The sequence below is a fragment of the Gymnoscopelus microlampas genome, assembly GCF_963454915.1.
Source record: "Gymnoscopelus microlampas genome assembly, chromosome: 17".
NCBI classification, from domain to species: Eukaryota; Metazoa; Chordata; class Actinopteri; order Myctophiformes; family Myctophidae; genus Gymnoscopelus; species Gymnoscopelus microlampas.
Genome location: NC_139954.1, coordinates 30,353,279 through 30,373,704, shown reverse-complemented (window position 1 = coordinate 30,373,704; position 20,426 = coordinate 30,353,279). Strand labels below are relative to the sequence as shown.

The 20,426-nt window shown below is 41.6% G+C and overlaps 2 protein-coding genes across 4 annotated transcripts in view; both read right to left on the bottom strand.

Moving 5' to 3' along the window:
- mid1 (midline 1) overlaps window positions 1-11,749 on the bottom strand; it is a 41,258-nt gene extending 29,509 nt beyond the window's left edge. The window contains exons 1-2 of the mRNA XM_084084789.1: window positions 11,705-11,749; window positions 5,559-5,652 (exon numbers count right to left, since the gene is read on the bottom strand). The gene's annotated coding sequence lies outside the window, so the exon portion shown is untranslated. The remainder of the gene's footprint in view (window positions 1-5,558; window positions 5,653-11,704) is intronic.
- Window positions 11,750-13,127: 1,378 nt separating this feature from the next.
- The window catches only part of LOC311064831 (rho GTPase-activating protein 6), a 41,195-nt gene continuing 33,896 nt past the window's right edge, over window positions 13,128-20,426 (bottom strand). Inside the window, exons 8-13 of one of the 3 annotated variants that reach the window (XM_084084785.1) lie at window positions 20,177-20,325; window positions 18,190-18,369; window positions 17,358-17,455; window positions 16,129-16,397; window positions 15,944-16,015; window positions 13,128-15,864 (exon numbers count right to left, since the gene is read on the bottom strand). In XM_084084785.1, the coding sequence (XP_083940911.1) occupies window positions 15,284-15,864; window positions 15,944-16,015; window positions 16,129-16,397; window positions 17,358-17,455; window positions 18,190-18,369; window positions 20,177-20,325 (1,349 nt within the window). In that variant the 3' untranslated portion in view covers window positions 13,128-15,283. The remainder of the gene's footprint in view (window positions 15,865-15,943; window positions 16,016-16,128; window positions 16,398-17,357; window positions 17,456-18,189; window positions 18,370-20,176; window positions 20,326-20,426) is intronic. The other 2 variants (XM_084084786.1, XM_084084787.1) reach the window with 2 other exon arrangements.

The window sequence follows — 20,426 nt, the reverse complement described above, 5'->3', positions numbered from 1 at the left end:
CTCGACCACCTCAAAGAACCACTGAAGAAGTGTGTATTCTTACCCAAGGCAAATGTTATTTAAAAATCACACCCAGTGTGAAGTGGGCGGTGAGTGGTCAGCACAACATGACTCACTTTAAAAAAAGGATAAATACCTTTTTTTAAAGTCCATACTGCTATTCATAGGGCTGCACATGTGTCATGTGTTTCGCTAGCCAATCACAGTCCTGAATTTGCAAAGTCAGCCAATCACATTACAGTTAGTGGTGATGACACTAGCTGTAATGTGATTGGCTGACTTTGCAAAAGTATCGATTTGCATTAACAATGGAAGGGTTAGGGGGTATACAATGCGTTGTAGACTATTGGCCGATCACGGTGCAGGATTGGTCGGTGTCCAAAACTCACTTATAGGGGGCGGCTACACCACCCCAAAAACTGAAAAAAAGAAATAAAAATAAACCCTGATCAGCCAAAAAACCAACAAGAAGAACCAAGTAGGTTCTTCCTTCTCCTAAAACGTATTTTCTGATCAGTCAACAAAACTCAAATAAGAACCACACAGGTTCTTCCTCTTCCTAAAAAATATTTTAACTTTAAACAGTATAAAGGTACGGTCACACCTAACTTTGATTCTGCCTATGTGGCCATATTTTTGCAATGTTTGCAATGGGAACTGAGCGCTTTGCTGCCATTGCACGGCTTTCCGTGTGAGAACGCTCTGTTCCCATAGAAGACCATTGCAAAAAGACTGCCACATAGGCAGACACAAAGTTGTGACCGTAGCCTAACACTTTTAGGGCAACCTCAATAATTTTTGATTGGGAGTTTTAATTGCTCATCAGTAGTTTTCCTAAAATATGTTTCATTATGGTCCTGCTCTCTGGAATTCTCTACATTTGAAGTAGGGTCTGCAGCAACAGTGCTTACTGTATATATGTTTTGTCATGTTTGACCTTGAATGTCTACTCCTCTCGTGTGAAATGTGCAATCTAAATGTATTTGACTTGACTTAAAAAAAGTTAACAGCATGCGTAGAACACAACAGCACATGACCAAATAACCACATTCATTATAACAATCTTTATGTTTAGCTGGAATAGCATATAGGACCGTAGAAGGCAATGACCTGGAAATCATTCTTTTTCCTCTGCGTATACCAGAGATTTATTGGCTCTGCGGTCATGACTTTCCCAGCAAAACAGCATTGGTTGCCAGCCCAACACTCCTCTCCAGCAAACAAGCAAAGGCCATGACCTAAACTGGTAGAGCTAAATTCATAGATATATATATTTTTTATATATACAGTAAATTAATACAGAGTTAATTCAAAATGTGCTGTATATGGCCATTTTGGTCCACCTTTGAGTTAAACTTACCTTGAGTATTTTGTAGTTTTACGGTGCAGTTAAATGTTTCGAAAGTCTTAGGCGGGGATTTCCATACTGCAGTAAAGGTGGATTCCCCAGGTGAGATAATTCCAAATGTTAACCTGAACTGTACTTAAATAAGACACATGAACAATGAATTTTGTGTATTACATGTTGTTACTATGGTGACATATTATACTGTACCCTGTCCCCAACACCTGTTTTTTAGATTGACTGAATAATTTTTTAACAAGTTTGAAAACAGTACAACAGTACAGTAAAAAAAACAAAAGCTATGCTAAGCTATACAAGAAGTATAGTATAATGCATTTTTCCTCATGTTTGTTCCAAATATAGGGGAAACAAGGAGCTCCTTCTGGTGGTGTTGTTGTGCCCATGGGCTCACTCTACAGAAGTGGTTTGACAGGTACAGTATTTTAAAGACCAGACCCATGTTTACTGATTGCAGTTCATTTATTAATTTGCAACTCTGAGAGTGCACAAATGTAACCAAATGGATCCGTATGGGTCCATTCGATTACATTTGCACACTCTCAGAGTTTAAATAAAAGAACACTGAGGGGCCTGGGCTGCAGCATGGCGGTCCAGGCACCCTAGGCTGCAATGCCAGCCTGGCAGCGTGTCGCGGGTTCAAATCCCGCCTTTGCTGCGTGTCACTCCCCATCTCTCTCCCCATTTCCAGTCAGTCTACTGTCCTATCTATAAAGGCATAAAAGTCCCCAAAAAAATCGTACAAAAAAAAAGTTTGTGCACAGCAAGGAGATTGCTTGGGGCGTTGTTCTGAATCACAACAGGTTTATGACCTGACAGGTGTTAAATGAAGATGAAGCCACCAACTTCATCTGCGGTCTGACTGCTAACTATGACTCAAAGTCTAAAACGGAAGATGTGAAGGCTTCAAATAAAAATTAAAATACCAGGCTACGTCAATGTCAAACAGCCATAAATCATCTAGCGGGAGGAACACGTTCCCCCTTGTGGTTGACAGGCAACACAATGACATACTGTATTGTCAGAAAGGTTCTCATTCAAACAAGGGAAAACAGTGAAGGAGTTTTCGGGAAAGTAAGGTCATGTGTTATGTTTAGTCCCCACCACAGCACATAGTCAGAAAGTCTTGGCTTTTATTTTTTCCTGAAAAAAAGAAGGAGAAAAAAAAAGTATCCCTCTTTTGAAAGACTGTGGCAGAGCCTGCCACATTCTTTACTGCTTGGAGAAGTCTGTAATTGTTTCCAGCCTCTGGGATTCTCTTGGCCCCTTAGAACGCTAGCTTTATGTCTTCATTGAGAATCTCCTCTCATTAAACCTGGACTCTTTTAATCAGATGACATTAGTGAAACAGTTACCCAACAGCCTCGTTGCTGTCTCCCCGTCCCAAATACTTTTTTCTTTGTATTTCGCAAGTAGTAGCAGTATTTAAAGACTTCCACTTCCACACAGCGAAGAGAGTGTGAAAGGTTTATTATCCGGCACACCGACAGTGCCGGGCCATTATGGTGTGACTGCACACACAGGCCTACGCCGTTTCTCACTCCTGCGGTCTGAAACACAAAGACTGCTGCATAAACCAAGACATGCTGGGGGGTGTGAGCACATCTGCTGTGGTGTGACTCGTTCTTATGTCCAGGGAGGCAGTCAGCGCCCAAGGCAGGAGGACAGCTGTTAGAGTCCCGCCGCTGTGTATTCAGGCATATAAAAACCCAGGTCAAGTCCTTCCCTTTAGACACTGTTTTTAATTAGCAGAAGTCAGAAGCTTAACCACGTGCACCCTAGTGTTCCTATTCTGGGAATGTCATTATACGTGAACATTCGGCGAAAACAGGCAAACATTCGGCCACTTGTAGATCAGCTATGTTCAGTGAAGAGATTTGGTGTAGAGAGAAAAAATGAGAAGAATAAGAAGAACCCTGGGGTACCCTGGTCAACGAAGTACGTAGATAGGGTTTAAGTTGTTAACTACTTAAGTGGCTAACCACCTATTCTCTTTTTACATTTGAAAATAGCCGATCTACAACCTCACAACATGTCACAGTGCGACGCGCTGTGAGCTTGCAGATCACAGATCATGTAGATCATCATCTATTTTTGAAGATTTTTTAAAAACACTGTCACAGATACTGTAGGACTCTGGTCAGTGCACAAAATACATCCACCCTGAAGGTCTTCCTCTACCGCAGTACAGACACCAAGAGGGGTTGAAGGACAGTCAATGCGATCAGCTTTCCGATCGTATTCTGAGCTTCACTGCTCTGGTTCAACTTAGCCCGGCTCAATATCTTCACTTTCACTTCATCTCCAAGTCAACCAAACATTCCATCAAGGCAGTGTGGGACACTTTCCCCCAAACTTGGCTTCTAACAGGGATTCTCTAGAGTTCGAAATAGATTATACAGTTACTTTTGCACAGACCGTTTGTCTCCAAGGAGCTAGATACTGCAGAGTTATCTCCAACAAAAGAAAAATATTCAGCAACACAACTCCTCTCCTCGCCTTTTCTCTCATACATAAGTTTGCACACACAAAAACACTCATCCATGGATAGACAGCGACACATGCAGAAGCGCACACACACACACACACACACACACACACACACACACACACACACACACACACACACACACACACACACACACACACACACACACACACACACACACACACACACACACACACACACACACACACACACACACACACACACACACACACACACACCAGTTTTTCTGATTTTACACTAGCATTTCAACCAGCTCAGTCTCTTGCCCTGTCACAACAACCAGTCACAGACAACTAACAGCTGCTATTGGTGCTGGCATCACTGACCTGGGAAGGAGACCGGGCTGTTTATAAACAGGAAGAGAGCAAAGAACAAAAGCCATGGTGGAGGTGAGAGAGAGAGAGCAAGAGAGAGACTAAAATCCACAATTCACACTCTTTAATGTGTAGTAAAAAATTAAATATAAATCACATCCGCAGCCTCTCAGAAAAGTCATAACATATTCATAAGACATGATTTCTCTGGCCAGTTTGTTCTATGCAAAGGAATGTCGAACAACAGTCAATACCAGGGCCGCAAAAGATTAATGCTGAGAGAAAGAAGACGAGAAAAAAAAGAAAGAGCGAAGGATTCTGTCTCCTGAAGCTGAAGAGAGGAAGGCGTTTCAGAGCAGTACCAGATGCTTGCTGAGCATGAGGGAAAACACTGCAAAACCAAAATGAATTCACCAGAGTTCCACTTCCACAACTATTTGGCACAATTACACATTCTGTCCTTTCTTAGAATAACATGGCACAATTTCAGCTCCCACCAAAACAAGGCTAAGAGGAAAGCAACGGTGCTCTATTGAAAATCATACGTTTTCTTGTGAAAAGACATGAAACAGAAAACCCTCTCTGGTTCACTGTATTGAAGGAGGAGTATTCCCCATACAAAAATGTTGGTAACCGATCCCCCCCCTCCTCACAATGTAATGTTTCTAATGTAATGTTTGGGGACCCGTTTCAGTGTTTTATTAACACTGATGTTTCTGAATAGTATCTCATTGGACCTGACTGCAGATATGATGCATGTGAAAACAAGGCTCGACTTGTTTTTCCTTTTTTACAGGACTATGCTGCTCCTCATCTCAATGGGAAAAAAACAACTCTCACCTCTCACATACAAACACAAAAACGCATATTGTACATAATCATCCTTTCACTGCACGTAGTATATTTTGTTGTACTGTAGGTGAATCTTTATGCACACCTGTAACTGTGAGTGTGCATGCATACCAGTATAGCGTATATATAATGTAGGCGCACATTCATTATCTGTGTATACAGTACGTGGGAGAAAAGCAAATCCAAGTGCTATGTTACAACGGTTGAATAGAAAGAAAAAAATGAAGAAGACTAATATTTTATTTGGGATGGCAGAGGCCCCTGAATTTTATGCAGAAGATTTATGTAATCCCCAATCACATTATCTGACTTGACACAACAGAGCTGACACCCTCAAGACCGTAAAGTGAGACTTTGCCGCAGAGTGTGGGATGATCAGACACTTGGCCACTGAGCAGTCTAGAGATTAAAGGTCTTAAGATTTGCTACTGATTAAATGGAATCATTCAGTTCAGTGCAAAAAAAAACAAGTTCCAGAGTCAGAGTTGTTTTTGTTTTTTTCTTGTCTCCGATCCCTTACCTGCTTCCCCATGGCTGTTGTGGTGAGGGTCTCTCCCAGTTAAAATGGTTTGGCTAGAGTGGCTTGCTGGGGCAGCTGATGGTTTCGTTTCCCCCTTGGGAAAAGAGAAAAAGAGAATCAGACGGGAGACAGGAGGTTGACGGTGTTCTGTCAGCTTGCACACTCCCCCCTGCATCAGGGTGTGTACACACACATACCTCCTTGACACACACTGCCCTACAGGTTCACACAGGAGCACGGTGGGCTGACAGGGAATATTCAACTCTGTGGGAGTGTGGGGGGGGGGGGGGGGGGGGGGTTGGGGGTGAGGGGGGGGTTTGCTCCCTCTGTACCGTGGAGGAGAGCATAGGGAGAGGGCACCCTTTATTCCCACACATTACTTACAGCTTAACTGAGTGGGGACTGATGAACTGAGTAACCTGATGAATAAAAAGGTGGGAAAAAATAAACGGTTTACGCATGTGTCTGTTGCAGGATCTTGAGGCAACATACTGAAAGTCAGCATCTGATAATAAGGATGAATTGTCTCTCCTCCTGTCAGTTTTTCCCACATGGCCCAGGGCAGTTCGATTGGGTTATCAGAGCAGAGACCGAGCAGTGATAAATAAGGTCGACGGATCCACAGCAGACAGTGGGCCAAAACAGAGAGAGAGAACAGAATAAAAAGACATAGCTATCAAACAAGGGAGAATTGGATTTCTCCACACTAATGACACATCGCCCTGCGGAATACAACAGTGTTTGAAAACACAAGATTCCATTGTAACAACGGTGAGATCATATCATTTTGAGGGTCTGGAGGGCACGTCCCAGATGTGGAATGAAGGCAGGGTTTCTGCATTTTCTTTCACATCCATTCTATCCTTGAGGACCCTCCCAGTTTCAGTCTTCCAATAAAATAAAATGACTGCTTATTACCTGAGCACATCTTTGGCTTAATTATTGCCTGCTCACACTTTGAGGTCTTTGATGCATAAAACGCATGATTATATGTTTGGAGCAGGATCTAGTGCTATACGTGTCCTACTTCGTCTGAGCATGGGTTCCTTTTCCGATCAATGTAGTCTTCAGTTCAAATGAGGGAATGAAGTAAAATGTAAAGTAACTTTGCCTACAGCACGTTCTATGGTGAGAGCTGCCCGTTACCCTTCACGAATGCTAACTGGAAAACCTTTAACGTTCTCTTGTCATGATAGTTTTTGCTCTTTTACAAAATGTTGCATGTACAATTTTGATTTAAATACCATGTTACAGGCGTACAAGTACAACTGGTCTCACTTTACGGTCTTGAGGGTGCCATCTCTGGGGATTACATAAATCTTCTGCATAAAATTCAGGAGCCTCTGCCATCCCAAATCAAATATTAGTATATTTTTTCTATTCAACTGTTGTAACATAGCACTAGGATTTGCTTTTCTCCCACATAGTGTATACACAGATAATGAATGTGCGCCTACAGTATATACGCTATACTATAATATAGTATGGTATGCATGCACACTCACAGTTACAGGTGTGCATACAGACACACCTACAGTACACAACAAAATATACTACATGCAGTGAAAGATATGTACAATATAAGGTTTCGTGTTTGTATGACCAGTTGGTTCCTTTTCGGATCAATGTAGTCTTCAAATGAGGGAATGAAGTAAAATGTTAAGAAACTTTGCCTACAGCATGTTCTATGGTGAGAGCTGCCAGTTACCCTCCACGAATACTAACTGGAAAAACATTAAGGTTCTCTTGTCATGGTAGTTTTTGCTCTTTTACAAAATGTTGCATGTGCAATTTTGATCTAAATACCATGTTGCAGGTGTGCAAGTACAACTGGTCACCTAATCCAATAATATAGCATTATGTGAGCCATGTAAACATTCTACAGTCTTATACAATACCAGCTGCAAAAAAGGGCATGCTTAAACTTGACGGTCTTCCTCAACACCACTGACGATACATATTTCCTTGATGGCTCAAAACCATTACAAAACGATTGCATGGAACTATGAATAAACATTAGGCTTGCAGATTGGATGACTTCCATTACGCTCGTGAAATCATTTTAACGTAGATACTAACATACATTTTAATTAGAGTTATAGTGACAAGCAGGGTCTGTTCAAAGCTGTCACTTAGAAACAACTTTGTTAGCAAGTGGCTCCGGGGGAAAACATCTGTGTGCTGCACAAAATCAGATGGTGTGAAGAGGGCGGAATTTGTTGCAGTAATTCCCTGATTGTTTGAGAAGTTGGAAGGCTGAACAAAACAGTCTGTCGAGAACTGCCTTTTGGTGACTCATGAATTACACTGCGAATACATTCTACTAAACAACTAATCTTTCACAGGCCAGCCCCGGCTGTCAAAACATGGACATATTGAGGTTGACCCAAATTGATCTCCTGTCCCACCCACTCCAAAGCCTCTGCCTCCCAATTGAGCGATAGTGCTTTATCACACAGACTCAAGGACGGATGATTTAAACAAGGGATCATGAAAAGCTACAGCAAAGAAAAGTCCAAATTCACAATAAATACTGTAGGCTATAGCATGGGCAGTTTTGCTGCACAAATGTTTTTGCATGCAAACAAGTACAGTCTAACTCACGCACGCACGCGCACGCACGCGCACGCACGCACGCACATGCGCGCGCGCGCGCATGCACACAAAGCTTAAATTAGATGTGTTAACTGAATGTTGTTTTTCTGGGGATGATATGGCCCACATTTGGAAATGGCTAATCAATCATATCTGGGCCAAAGCAGAGCATGAGGCACAACAGATGGGCTAAATGAAATGAGACTGTGTGGGCTGGTGCACCCATGGTGCTAGTGTTGCCACATTGTGATCCTGGCACACACAAGGACGACATGTCTGTCAGCACTGGCGACCAGACATGTGTTCTGCCAATCGCAAAGAAGACTTCAAAGGATAAGATTTGGAAAGTGCACAGGTGGGATTGTCTAAGCCAAGGGTTCCACAAACCATTCAGGCCGCGACCCCCCAAAATAATCATATTTGAACTGGGGACCCCGAACCCCCCACCCTGACAAGCACTTAGAATTCCACAGATAAATATTGTGAAAATAGCCAAACTACAAGCTCACAATGCCTCGCACTGCATACCAATTTGGCCAATTTGGTATTAAAAGGGTCTTAAAAGTAATTAAATTGTCACTTTAGAAATGTGCAGATACCCTGGTTTGTTTACTGCTGAGTGAGAAAACAATTTTGCACATTGAGCTAATCAACTGGGGACCCCCCAAAATGATTTGTGGACCCCCCTGGGGGTCCCGACCCCCAGTTTGGGAACCACTGGTCTAAGCAGTGGAAAGTAACTTTCAATATATCTGAGGAATTTTGATTTATGAGACCTTAAGATTCCAAAGACCTTAAGATTTTATCTCAGAAATTAGGTCTGACTTTTTAAATAAGTAAGTAAGTAAGTAAGTCATGTACATAAGTAACAAGAAATGTAAAGAAAAATAAAGCGACTTCCATGGCAAAGAGAAATGTCCTCTCCTTCCACGGTGTAAGGTTTTGTTCAGATTCAACAATGTGTAACCAATACTTGAACGTTTTTATCTCTGAGATACTTGTCCTTGTCTTGTCTTATCTTATCTTGCACTGCATGTTATTCCACAATAAAAATTCGCCATAGCCCTAACTTCCATGGGCTTTGAATAGATTCTAAAATGAAAATGCAGGCCTCAATTTTGTTCACTTGCTTGTAATTGCAACATCTTGATATAATATAGGGAAAGCTGAACTTAGAATTTTCTACCAATCTGCAGTGCGATCTCATGGTTTGAATACAAGGGCTGGTGTGTTTAATTTAATATAATATACCGTACATGTATATAGAAAAAGTAAACTAGGGAGAAGCTTGCTTCTTTACACAGGTGGAGGGAAAAGGAACAAACTCCCAAATGACCAATATGCCAATATCTTTCTTTTACAGGAAAACATTTGGAATTGGAATCTTGAGTAAAATAGCATAGTAAGATTAATATTTTAGGATAGTTAATACACATTTTTTTAATGGGTTTATAATTTGGCAAGTATCTTTGTAGTCTAATGGGATTTGATTACATTTGGTATTTATGTAATAATGTATACATACTGTAGTATAGATTATTATCACCGGGGCATTTTGTCCTTGCTCAAGCTTACCCAACTGAGGGTAGGCTTTACATTTTTTATAGGTAGAGAAAGAGAGAGGGAGTGAGCAAAGGCCATCGGGCTGTGGAATCAAACTCGCGACTCGCTGTCAGGCTGCATTAGAGTCTATACTGTATATATCTGTGGTACGTGCCTTAACCACAAGGCCATCGGTGCCCGGAGGGTAGGCTTATCATGATGCTGAATCCTACAGTATATGATGCTGCCTGTCCTCTAAAAAGCAAGGTTGCAGGTTAACCCATTGGGAGGATACGCTGATTGGTCAGCTGACAAATAACCCCTAAAGTAGATACAGCTTTAGCTTATGCTGATTGGTTGGCTGCCATACAATGTAACCCCTACGAAAGTCACAGAGGTGACCAATCAATCACTCTCTCAGTCCTTTCATCACTCCCGTCACCCTGGACATAATAATATAGGTATTATCACCATTAGTTGCCTAACCTAGCTGCCTTTTCCTATCTGCCTACAACTAGCCAAGACTCCAGGACTGCTGAGGAAAGAAGTGGTAGGACTTTCATTCTGATGGATTAAGTATGAATAAACAGAATTGTATTATCATTTGTTAAATGAATGCCACCATGTTCATGTTTTGAGCAGATGTCAGACATGAAAAAAATATCCTTTATGGGTTCTATAGTGCTCCCTGGTTCCACACAGAATGAATATAATCAGTCTGAAGGGAACCTTGAGCTCCAATCAAGTTCATAGTAGGAAAGCTAGGGCATGGGCTGGACATCCAATCTAATTTTCACTTTTGACCTTCTAGTGCCCTCCTCATGCTACAGAGCAGTGGTTCTCAAACATTTTCATGTCTGGGACTGCCAAATTGATATATATTTGGCCGCGGACCCCCATTTGAATTTGTTCAACATTGAAACCTTTTGTTTAAAATGTTTTAAAAAATAGCTAGAAAATAGGTAGACTTAAGCGTTAGGAGCCCCTAACCCCCGAAGGAGAACTGCTAAAGATAACTGCCAAGGGATCATCTTACATCTATCAGCGCTGTGCAGATAAGGTGGGAAATCAAATATTTGAGGCTGAACGTTTACTGTCAAGAGGCTGTCGTCTAGAGTCGAGAATAGAGTGACCGGGCTCTGTCTTCCTACAGTATAACCACTTAAACCCTATTTTATACTTAAAAAAGCCAAAAATAGCCAATCTACAAGCTCACACTGCGTCGCATATCATTGTGAGCTTGTAGATATTCCATTTTTGCTTTTGTTCTGTTTTTCTTCTGAACATTTTTAGATTGATTTTTCTCCTATAATGACATGCCCAAAATAGGGATGCTGCATGCCCGGTTGAAAGTGGATACTGAATACGCCTGGCCCACAATAGCAGTTAGAAAGCTGAAGGGGAGTGTGTGTAGGCACTAGGCAGTCTGCTCCATTCTGTGGTGCAGATGGAGAAGGGGAGGTAAACAGCTCTGTGGCTGTTCTCTTCTCTATAAAACACATCCAGACATCCTGTTCTGTCTCCCTGGTCTAGTCACAGTCGAACTGTATGGTGGCCTAAGACAAGCTACACAGCCCACACAGCTGTGGAGCCAGATATGGCCCACAAAGTTTAACCACATTTCTCAGTGTTGAGGAAATCCCCTGGCTTTGTCTAACATGAGGACGGTTTCATTAACACGATGGGAGACGTTACTTTCAAAATGTAATGTAGATGATTCCTGTTATTGATAACAATAATAGAAAATAACAATAATAATAATCATTATCATCATCTCTTAATAAAACATTGGGTAACAATTAACAGAATTGCCAGTTTTGTAAATCTGATGCAACAGGAGTTATTTTTGTTTTTGTTTCAAATTATTTTAGAATTTCTACACCTAGGATCAATCCAGCACTTTTCACTGACTTATTGCCTGATAATTATGAATAAGACACCTGGCTACTATTATTACAAATATGTAGATACTATGACCAAGATATTGGCATGATGTGCAGTGTTCTTACCATTCCAGCTACAATTCCTTAGCTCATGCTGCCCTCTTATGGTCAGTGCTGGCAATCGTCTTAATGTAAGTCTTTCATAGACCAACACTAGAAATGAATATGCACAGTAGCAATCCTGCAAACAGGCAAAACATATATCATAACATACATATTTAAGCTGATATGAATAATACCTACCCCCCCCCCCCCCCCCCACACACACACACACACACACACACACACACACACACACAATCAACTTTAACCACTTCTTAAACCATATATACTTTGTTAACCGGGGTCTCCTGCGAGTCTGTACTTGGTCGCCTCCTTTTCCCCCTCTACAACAAATCTCTTTGCAAAAATAGCTGTTCTACAACCTTGTGACACAGCTTGTAGATCTGCTATTTTCACCAAACGTTTACCTATTTATGCAGAATGTTTGCTGATTAAGAAATGCAGCCTAGGGACGCTAGGTTCATGTGCTTAAGACATCAGTATATTGATTAAACCTTACTGATCTGGCATTTATTGGAACATTTGGCAGTGATCTGAGATGTGGTTAACTTCCAGGAGGTAGAACGAGGTCTGCTAGGAAGTCAGACAGATACACATCCTGCATCTCATTACTGTTCGAAACCACACAGAAAGTCTAAAGCTTAACCATGTATATACCCTTTAGACTTTAGTACATTGGACCTGAGTTGAGTCTGTACTTGGACTGCTTTTTCCCTCTACACCAAATAATTTTGCCAAATTAGCTGATCTATAAGCTTACAACATGTCGCAATGCGGCGTGTTGAGCTTGTAGATCGGCAACACATGGATGCTGCATATACTTCGCCTTATGACAGTGTCAAACACTGAAAACAGCAGTTCTACAAGCTCACAATATGTCACATCATTGCTCTCAACACCATCAAGTGCATCCACAACTAAAATTGATATTGAGGACTTTTTTAAATTGGAGATTTAAAAAGGAGATTATGAAACATATCAAACAATTACTTGATTGCTTCCTCTCTTTGTTTTAAAAGAAAGCCAAAGCTTAACAAATAAATGCTGGTGTCACTGAGCTAAAAGAAATAAGATATCACAGACAGAGTAAAGCAATGATTAAATTAAATATTCAAACAGTCTGTCTCTGTGGAGGCCATCAAAGGCCCATATCATTGCTTTTGAATAGATTAAAAGCCACATTGTCTGCCTTTGGAAGAAAATATGGCAGGAAATGATTACTTTCTTTGAAAAAGAGTAACCATTCCTGCATGGCAAGCATACAAAGGAAATTAGGGGAATTCAAGCACAAAATGGGTGCTAAGGTCAAACGTAATAGTTGAGCCAATTTTGTCCCAATAATCGTTACATCTGGTTGTATTACACTGAATATTATGTCATTAATAATACTCAGGATGTATCTTCCAGTTTGCACTCTGAAAATATTAACCAGCTATATACAGTACTTCGTCATACAAAGTACATAGCTGTACATAGCACCGTGTCGCTTCACGACACGTGAGCTTGTAGATCTGTTATTTTCTGTTGAAAGTGGTTAAAATGGCACAATGGAAACGTTCAACCGCCTACGTACTGGCACCAGATGCTTCAAATCGTCTATGAAGAAGTGGGCCTTGGCAGACAGTGCACCATGCGAGTGTGGTGATCCTGAGTAGACTTCCGAACACCTGTCCTCTCTACAGACCACCTTCGGAGGCCGGCCTCTTCCAAGTGGGACCAGAGATGAGGGCGTGGCTGCGCGACACTGAGTTGGACATTTGAGGATGATGCACGAAAGAAGGTGGAAACATGGAGTGCCGCATTTGGAGCAGTGAGAAGGCAGAGGTCACATCATGAAGTCTGCTAAATGTCAAGGTAAGATAAGCTGCTACACCAAAATGCAACCGAGATTTACTTTTGGCAATAGCTCAATCATGGCTTCAAGTTACACCATACAATCATTAATATCAAAGTCTGTTTATAATGTTTTATGTCTTTCGAGTGACTGCTCACTTGTAAGGACATCATCAAACATTACTTTCGGATACAGTTATATACAGTAAAGAAGGAACAACATATGGTTTTGTACCAATAACCTCTGTATACATTCAATTGTTCTACAAACCATAGACATTCAGTATAAAGCTCAAGGTATAAAATGACATATATTCTAATGAAGGCTTATTTTTCCATCTTCTTTTGGGTACACAGTATGCAGTCCATACATTTAAATATATTTAGAGGACACATTCAATGCAACATCATACTTTTTGTTATATACCTGTTGTTATGCAAGGTTGTTGTTATTCAAGGAGACAGTAGGAGTAAAGTCCTGTGGATGAACTGCTGTACACATGGACGAGATATAAACATTACTTACTGCAGCATGAATACAGACAAAAAGGTACTGTAACTTGACAAGAGACATTCCCTTCTGTTTACATATCTCAGGTGCAGTTAAAATACCTGATGGACTGTTATATTTAGCCCATTGACTACTACCATTGCCATTTTTCAAAGCATAAGATAGTTCTTTTGATTTCCAAGGAAGCCAATGGATTCTATTCATTTCAATACGGTATCAAAAGAGAACCTGCAGAGACTTCAAACTTAATTGACTAGAGTCCCACGTCAAATGGCAACCCGTCAAAATGAGTTGAAAGTGTGAATTGATTTGAAAAAATATAACTGAAAAGATTTGGTTTTAGAAACCAAATTCAAACTAGAAAATGTGCTCCTCGGAGCACAAGTCTCCGCCAGCAGACCCGTGCTATTTTAACCAAAGGTAATCACTTACCCTATCTTTAACCATAGTTTTCAAGAAATGTTCTGATTCTTAGATTAGAACATCTAAGGATTAGAACATGTTAGCTTGGCTAACATGTTCAATCAGCCATGCTAACATGTCCAATGTTAGCTGGGCTGATGGCACTGATGTCACTTCAAAACATGTAAACAATGTTTTGAAGTGCCACACCTATTTATAGGGCTCTATTTCATCATGCGTCTCGCTAGCCAATCAAAGCACACCCTTTCAACATATTGTCACGTGTCACGTGAAGCTTGACCAATGTTAGCTCGGTGGACACACGGAAGGACGAGAACGAAAACAATAGTCTCCTGGCGGAGACAACAACCATGACTTCTTAACGGTCAGAAATATCATCCAGAGAAGCAGATAATGTCATGCTTTGTTTAAAACAAGATGGGGTCCAATAACGGTGTGGCTTCCCTGTGGATCACTGATGTCATATTGATGACGTTAGTCATCGCCCCTCCAAAATATGGAGGGGCAGTAGGGCGGTAAATCTTAGATTAAATGAATTCAGAAAATGTGAAACATATTCACACAAAAAGAAATTCACAATATGTGAAAAATATTCAGGCATTTACTTCCTTGGCATACTAACAGCATGCACAAGAAATTTGGACGAACACACAAACAGAAAGCCCTTCTACGCCGTGAAATCTGGTAATTATTCCAAAATTCAACAAACTGCAGTATACTTTGGAAAATGGTCGGCAGTAATGTCAAGCATACTGTTAGTTCTAGTCGACAAGACAGACTGCCAGTGTGGTGCTTTAAATAGAGTCACGGGTACATTACACCAGAGTTTCTATCAGATCTGCCTTATCTGCTGATCTCAGTTGCCATATATGCCATCTCTCACTCTGGCACTGATCGGTGTCAAGGCCATTCCTTTCTCCTGCTCCAGACACAGCCGCAGGGTCCACGGTGTGGGAAGCGGAACTGCTCCTCTGAAGTGGCTGTCTAGGGGCTTGAGGGGTCAGAGCTTCGGGCTGATGTGTGGTGTGTGGGTGCACGACAAGGGATGGGGTAGAGTTAGAAATACGTCTCTCTCTGAGAGGGTCGGTGTGGTGAGGGTCTGTCCCGCCCTTGAGGGGAGCACTGCTCAGGTGTCTCTCCCTCCCGGCTATGTCCTCCGAGCTGAAGGCTCCCCATAGGCTGTGTAGTCGCTGAAGTAACGAGGAATCCGGCTTGCGCTGTCCTCGCCGTTCTTGAGGGGTACTGCTGCTGCGTGTCACCGGGAGGTGAGTCCGGTGCTCTGGCACTGCCGGCGACGTCCGGGTTCGCCTGAGAGACAGCTTGCTGTGACTTTGGTGACTGTTGAGGCCCTCTGACCGTCCATAGCACTGACTTTCCGACACATTGCCATGGGAACCTGAGCAAGACCATTTTCGTTTACTATTCTACATCTCTATATCACCATCTACAACAACATGAAAGGAGGATTCTATTACCGGTGAAGCTGTGGTGGTCCACAAAGTCTTGGCTGACATTCCAGGACCCCCAGAAACCATCATTTTGGTCCTCTAACAGAAACAAGAGGGAAGAGGCAGAACAAGTGATGCGTCAACATATTTAGCAATAGACATATTTCAACACATTATATCTTCTGTTTAATGCAAAATCATTCTGGGCTCACCCTTACCAATGGACGGCGAAGGGCATGTGTCTCCAGGTCTGTCTTTGGAATGGCCGCTGTGTTTGTACTGCGCACGCAGTTTGAAGAGCCTGTCTGAGCTACTGTCAGGGCTACTGTCTCCTTGACACTTGTACAGCAGGCGGTCTGACAGGACAGGAGAGTTGTTGTCATAGGGAGATACCTCTCCACTGGAGACCTTGTTGGAGTCACTTGATAAGCGTCTGTCACTGAGAGAAAAGGACTCTTCTGTTTTCAGAGAGCCTGGGCTTCTGTAAAGACAGACACACACGAAGGGTTGCCACTCACTGTCACCTTCCATGATGGTGTGTACTATGCAGTGGTGTAAAGTAACTAAGTACATTTACTCAAGTACTGTACTTAAGTACAATATTGACATATTTTTACTTTACTTGAGTATTTCCAATTTTCAATACTTTTTCTTCTACACCACTACATTTCAGAGGCAAATATTGCACTTTTACTCCACTATAATTATTTGAAAACTTTAGTTACTAGTTACTTTGTAGAGATTTTGATTATTATTTTGATTATTATTACAAAATATACATTAACCACTTCAGCCCTATATACATTTCGGCCATAGCCAATCTACAAGCTCACAATGCGTCGCATCGCGACGCATTGTGAGCTTGTAGATCTGCTATTTTCAAAGGACTTTTATGAATTTTATACATTGAAAACTTGTACTATTACTTTTGATACTTTACTTTACTTTGTACTTTTTACAAAAGCATACCACAAGGGGGCAGTCACAAGTTATAACCACTGACTTCTTTTAGACCCGTGGTTCTCAAAGTGGGGTCCACTGACCTGAGGGGTCCTTGAGGGGGTTCAAGGGGGTTGCCAGCAAAATTAGTTAATATAGCATGAGAATCGCTTTAAGCACTTTAACCTTATTAACACTGGCTATTTGAAAATAGTAGATCTACAAGCTCACAACAAGTCACAATGAAAGGCGTTGTGATCTTGTATCTACTATTTTTTATTATTGTCTTGAAATATATAATAACATTTTTGAAACATTTTAACAACACAAATCTTGTATGGGGGCCCCTGCCACAAAATCATTTCAGAGGGGGGTCCATCTGAAAATAATATATCATTCTTTTTTATTTGGGGTTTCCTTGACATGAAAAAGTTTGAGAACCACTGTGTAAGACTGCATGCAGCAGAGAAAGACAGACAGACAGACAGATGGCAAAACTCACGAGTACTGAGAATCTTTCCTCCTCAGTAAGTAATCCACCACATCAGGATCAGTCTCCAGCAAACTCATCAGAACCTCATTCTGCAGGTCAGCAGGCACCTGGGGAGGCCAGGAGAGAAACACATCCTTTCACTGAACCTCGTAACAAGGGTAGACAGCAGTAAAGTTTGATTCCATGCCTTAATTGAGAATCAGACATCAAAACAATTACAGGATGTCAAATACACTCATACGTTTCAGCTAATGTCTTGTACAAGTACAGTTCTGTGTGCAACAGAGGCAAAAATAATACATTTATACTCTGTGCCAGTGCTGAATGGTGAAAAGCACATCATGATCTCTAAGACATTTTTGGCAACACCAATTTCTTCCTCAGCATCTGCTCTGGATTTTCTGGTGAAGAGCAGAAAACACATATACAGCCCTAGCTATGGTCATAGACAAAAATGTCATAGACAAAAATGAAAATGACTCACTATTTATCTGCCATGGCCTGGAAGGAAGCAAGACCCATTCACTGAGCTCAACCTTACACGGCTCAGTAGTGAAAAACAAATTGTGGGGATTTATTAGCTTTACTGTAATGGAGCTTTGTATTATGGGAGACTATCTGAATGCGCTTAGTCCTTCTCGAAACTTATAAAGCCAATGTTGACATTTCATTAGGTGGCTCCACTCCATTAAGCTTGAGAATTCCCCATAAACGCTTTGTGAGATTTTATGCAGGGAGAGGAGGAATGGCTATTGAATGCCCGTGTTCCCTCTGTGTTCTGTGATTTAAATTCAAATGCAATTCATTTCGCACACCACAGCGCTCATTAAAGATAGCTTACCATAAAGAGAGTCTCGTGGGTGGAGATCATCCTTTGGACAACGCTGATAATGGCTGTGCTCTCTTCCGCACGGGCAAAACTCTGGACCACAAACTCTTTGTCTGAGTTCTTTTGCTTGCGTAAAAGGTTAGGCCCAAAGATGGTGGCCAAGTTGAGAGATGTCATCTTGTTTCCGGAGTTCTAAATACAACAGGGGGCAGAATTTGACATGTTTGGTACGCACATGTTCACACAAACACTCACAAACGGCAGCACAAACATTTTCCTGGATGTTTTGATATGGGGGAACCATGGCATTGATGTTAGCATAAGAGAAGTCCTTCAGCATGGCAGCATTTGTTTTATATTGTTTGTCACCAAATACTACCAGGCTTAGGCTCATGCACAGCACCTAGAAACTAAGCTAAAAGCCATTTCATGGTAATTATTACGCTTGAATTTAGCTGACTTTGATGTTAGAGGAAACATATCTGTGGTTACCCTCAAACTATGTTGCAGGACAATAATTAGGAAGCTTACTAAAGGTGGCTTTTGACAAAAAAGAATAAAGGATGCTCTATTCTTCCATCATTTTGAACACATTCTGAAAATAGCAGATCTACAAGCTACAAGATCTCACAACGAATATCAACACACTGTGTTGTGAGCTTGTAGATCTGCTATTTTCAACTAATGTTCCCCTGCTTTCGTCGAATGTTCGCATATTGTTGCTGATTTGTTCACCTATTATGACATGCCCAGAATAGGGACACTAGGGTTGACGTGGTTAAGAGTCTGAGTGGCAAACAGTCTTTAAGAGTGCCGCAGACCTAGCCTGGTAAAGCCCCTCCCTCCGGAAAATCTCATTTCCATTTGATTTCAGGAAGGAGTCTGGCCTGAAGGTTTGCCTGGGCGTTTCTAGCCCGTTCACCAAATGGACGAGCCTATCAGCGTCGTCGCTCATCGTTCTGTGATTGACAGCGAAAGTTGGCCAATCAGGTGGCGAGTTCGAGTGAGCCCGAATGGAACTGAGTGCAGCCGACCAAAAACGAATGGCAGCCATTGTTTTTTGTGCATTGTATTTACTTCTTACTTTCGGTTTAAAACACTCTCAAACTTCTTTTTTGAGGCACGGAATTTACTTTTAAGATATCGTTTGGATAGAATTTAGTTGTTTAACTTCATATATGTGGTCAATTAATCATGACAGAGCCTATTTAAAAATAAAAATTCAGAGAACCGGCAGGGGCGGGCAGTGACGCATGTATCCGAATAAGGCAACCTATTTTGGGCATGGCCGTCTCAAAAGTCCCGTTGCTTCACATTAGTCTGGAGGTGGTAAAAATGCACTGGCTGAAGGGGAACACTGCTGATTGCCTGAAGGGGTTGTCAGTCAACGGTATTACTCCCGCCCAGCTCCAGCCCACATCCAAAATTGCAGAATGGGTGATCATGCCAGACTCACTCCTGAAATAAATTACAAATGAGATTTCCGGAGGGAGGGTTTACCAGGCTACCGCAGACCGCCTTCTCCCAAACAACCAGAAAATGGTGGGAATGTGCACCCGTCATGCCCCTGTCCCCATGTCCCTTCAGGGACCCCAGGATAAAACTTTCATTCACTGCTGCAGTAATCCTACACTCCTGGCAAAGACAAAACTTTGTTTTTTATCCCCGTGGGAAATAATTAATCTCTACTTTGGAAAGAGTTTGCAAGCGATTAAGAGCGATTAAGAGCAAAGAGTAATTGACGCTAGGGCTGCAACTATCGATTATCATCTTAGCGAATATTCTTTTTATAATAATAATAATAATAATCGAGAAGTACGTTTATTTGGATAATTAAATACAATTTATATCAACTAATCAACACAAACAAAATAAAATGTATCCGATTAACCACTTAAGCCCTATTTTATACTTCATCTTACAACGGTGTGTTTTTGAAAATGGATTATTTTATTAAAATCATATTCTTAATCGATTAGTTTGATTAATTGTTGCACACCTCTTGTCCGTCGCTGTCGAAGCTGTCCTCGGCATGTGCGGCCACGGTGGACAGGAAATGCAGGAGACGCTGCAGCGTGTCGCTGTTGCACGGGGGGAGCAGGTACATCAGCAGCTGGAGCGCCGTTTCCTGATCGGACCAATCTAACACTGCAGAGGAAGAGGCCAATCAATACCGAGCCAGACACAAACAATGTCAATCCATATTATGTGTGGTTCTTTGTTTGTTTCGTTGTTTGTTTGAGAGTGTG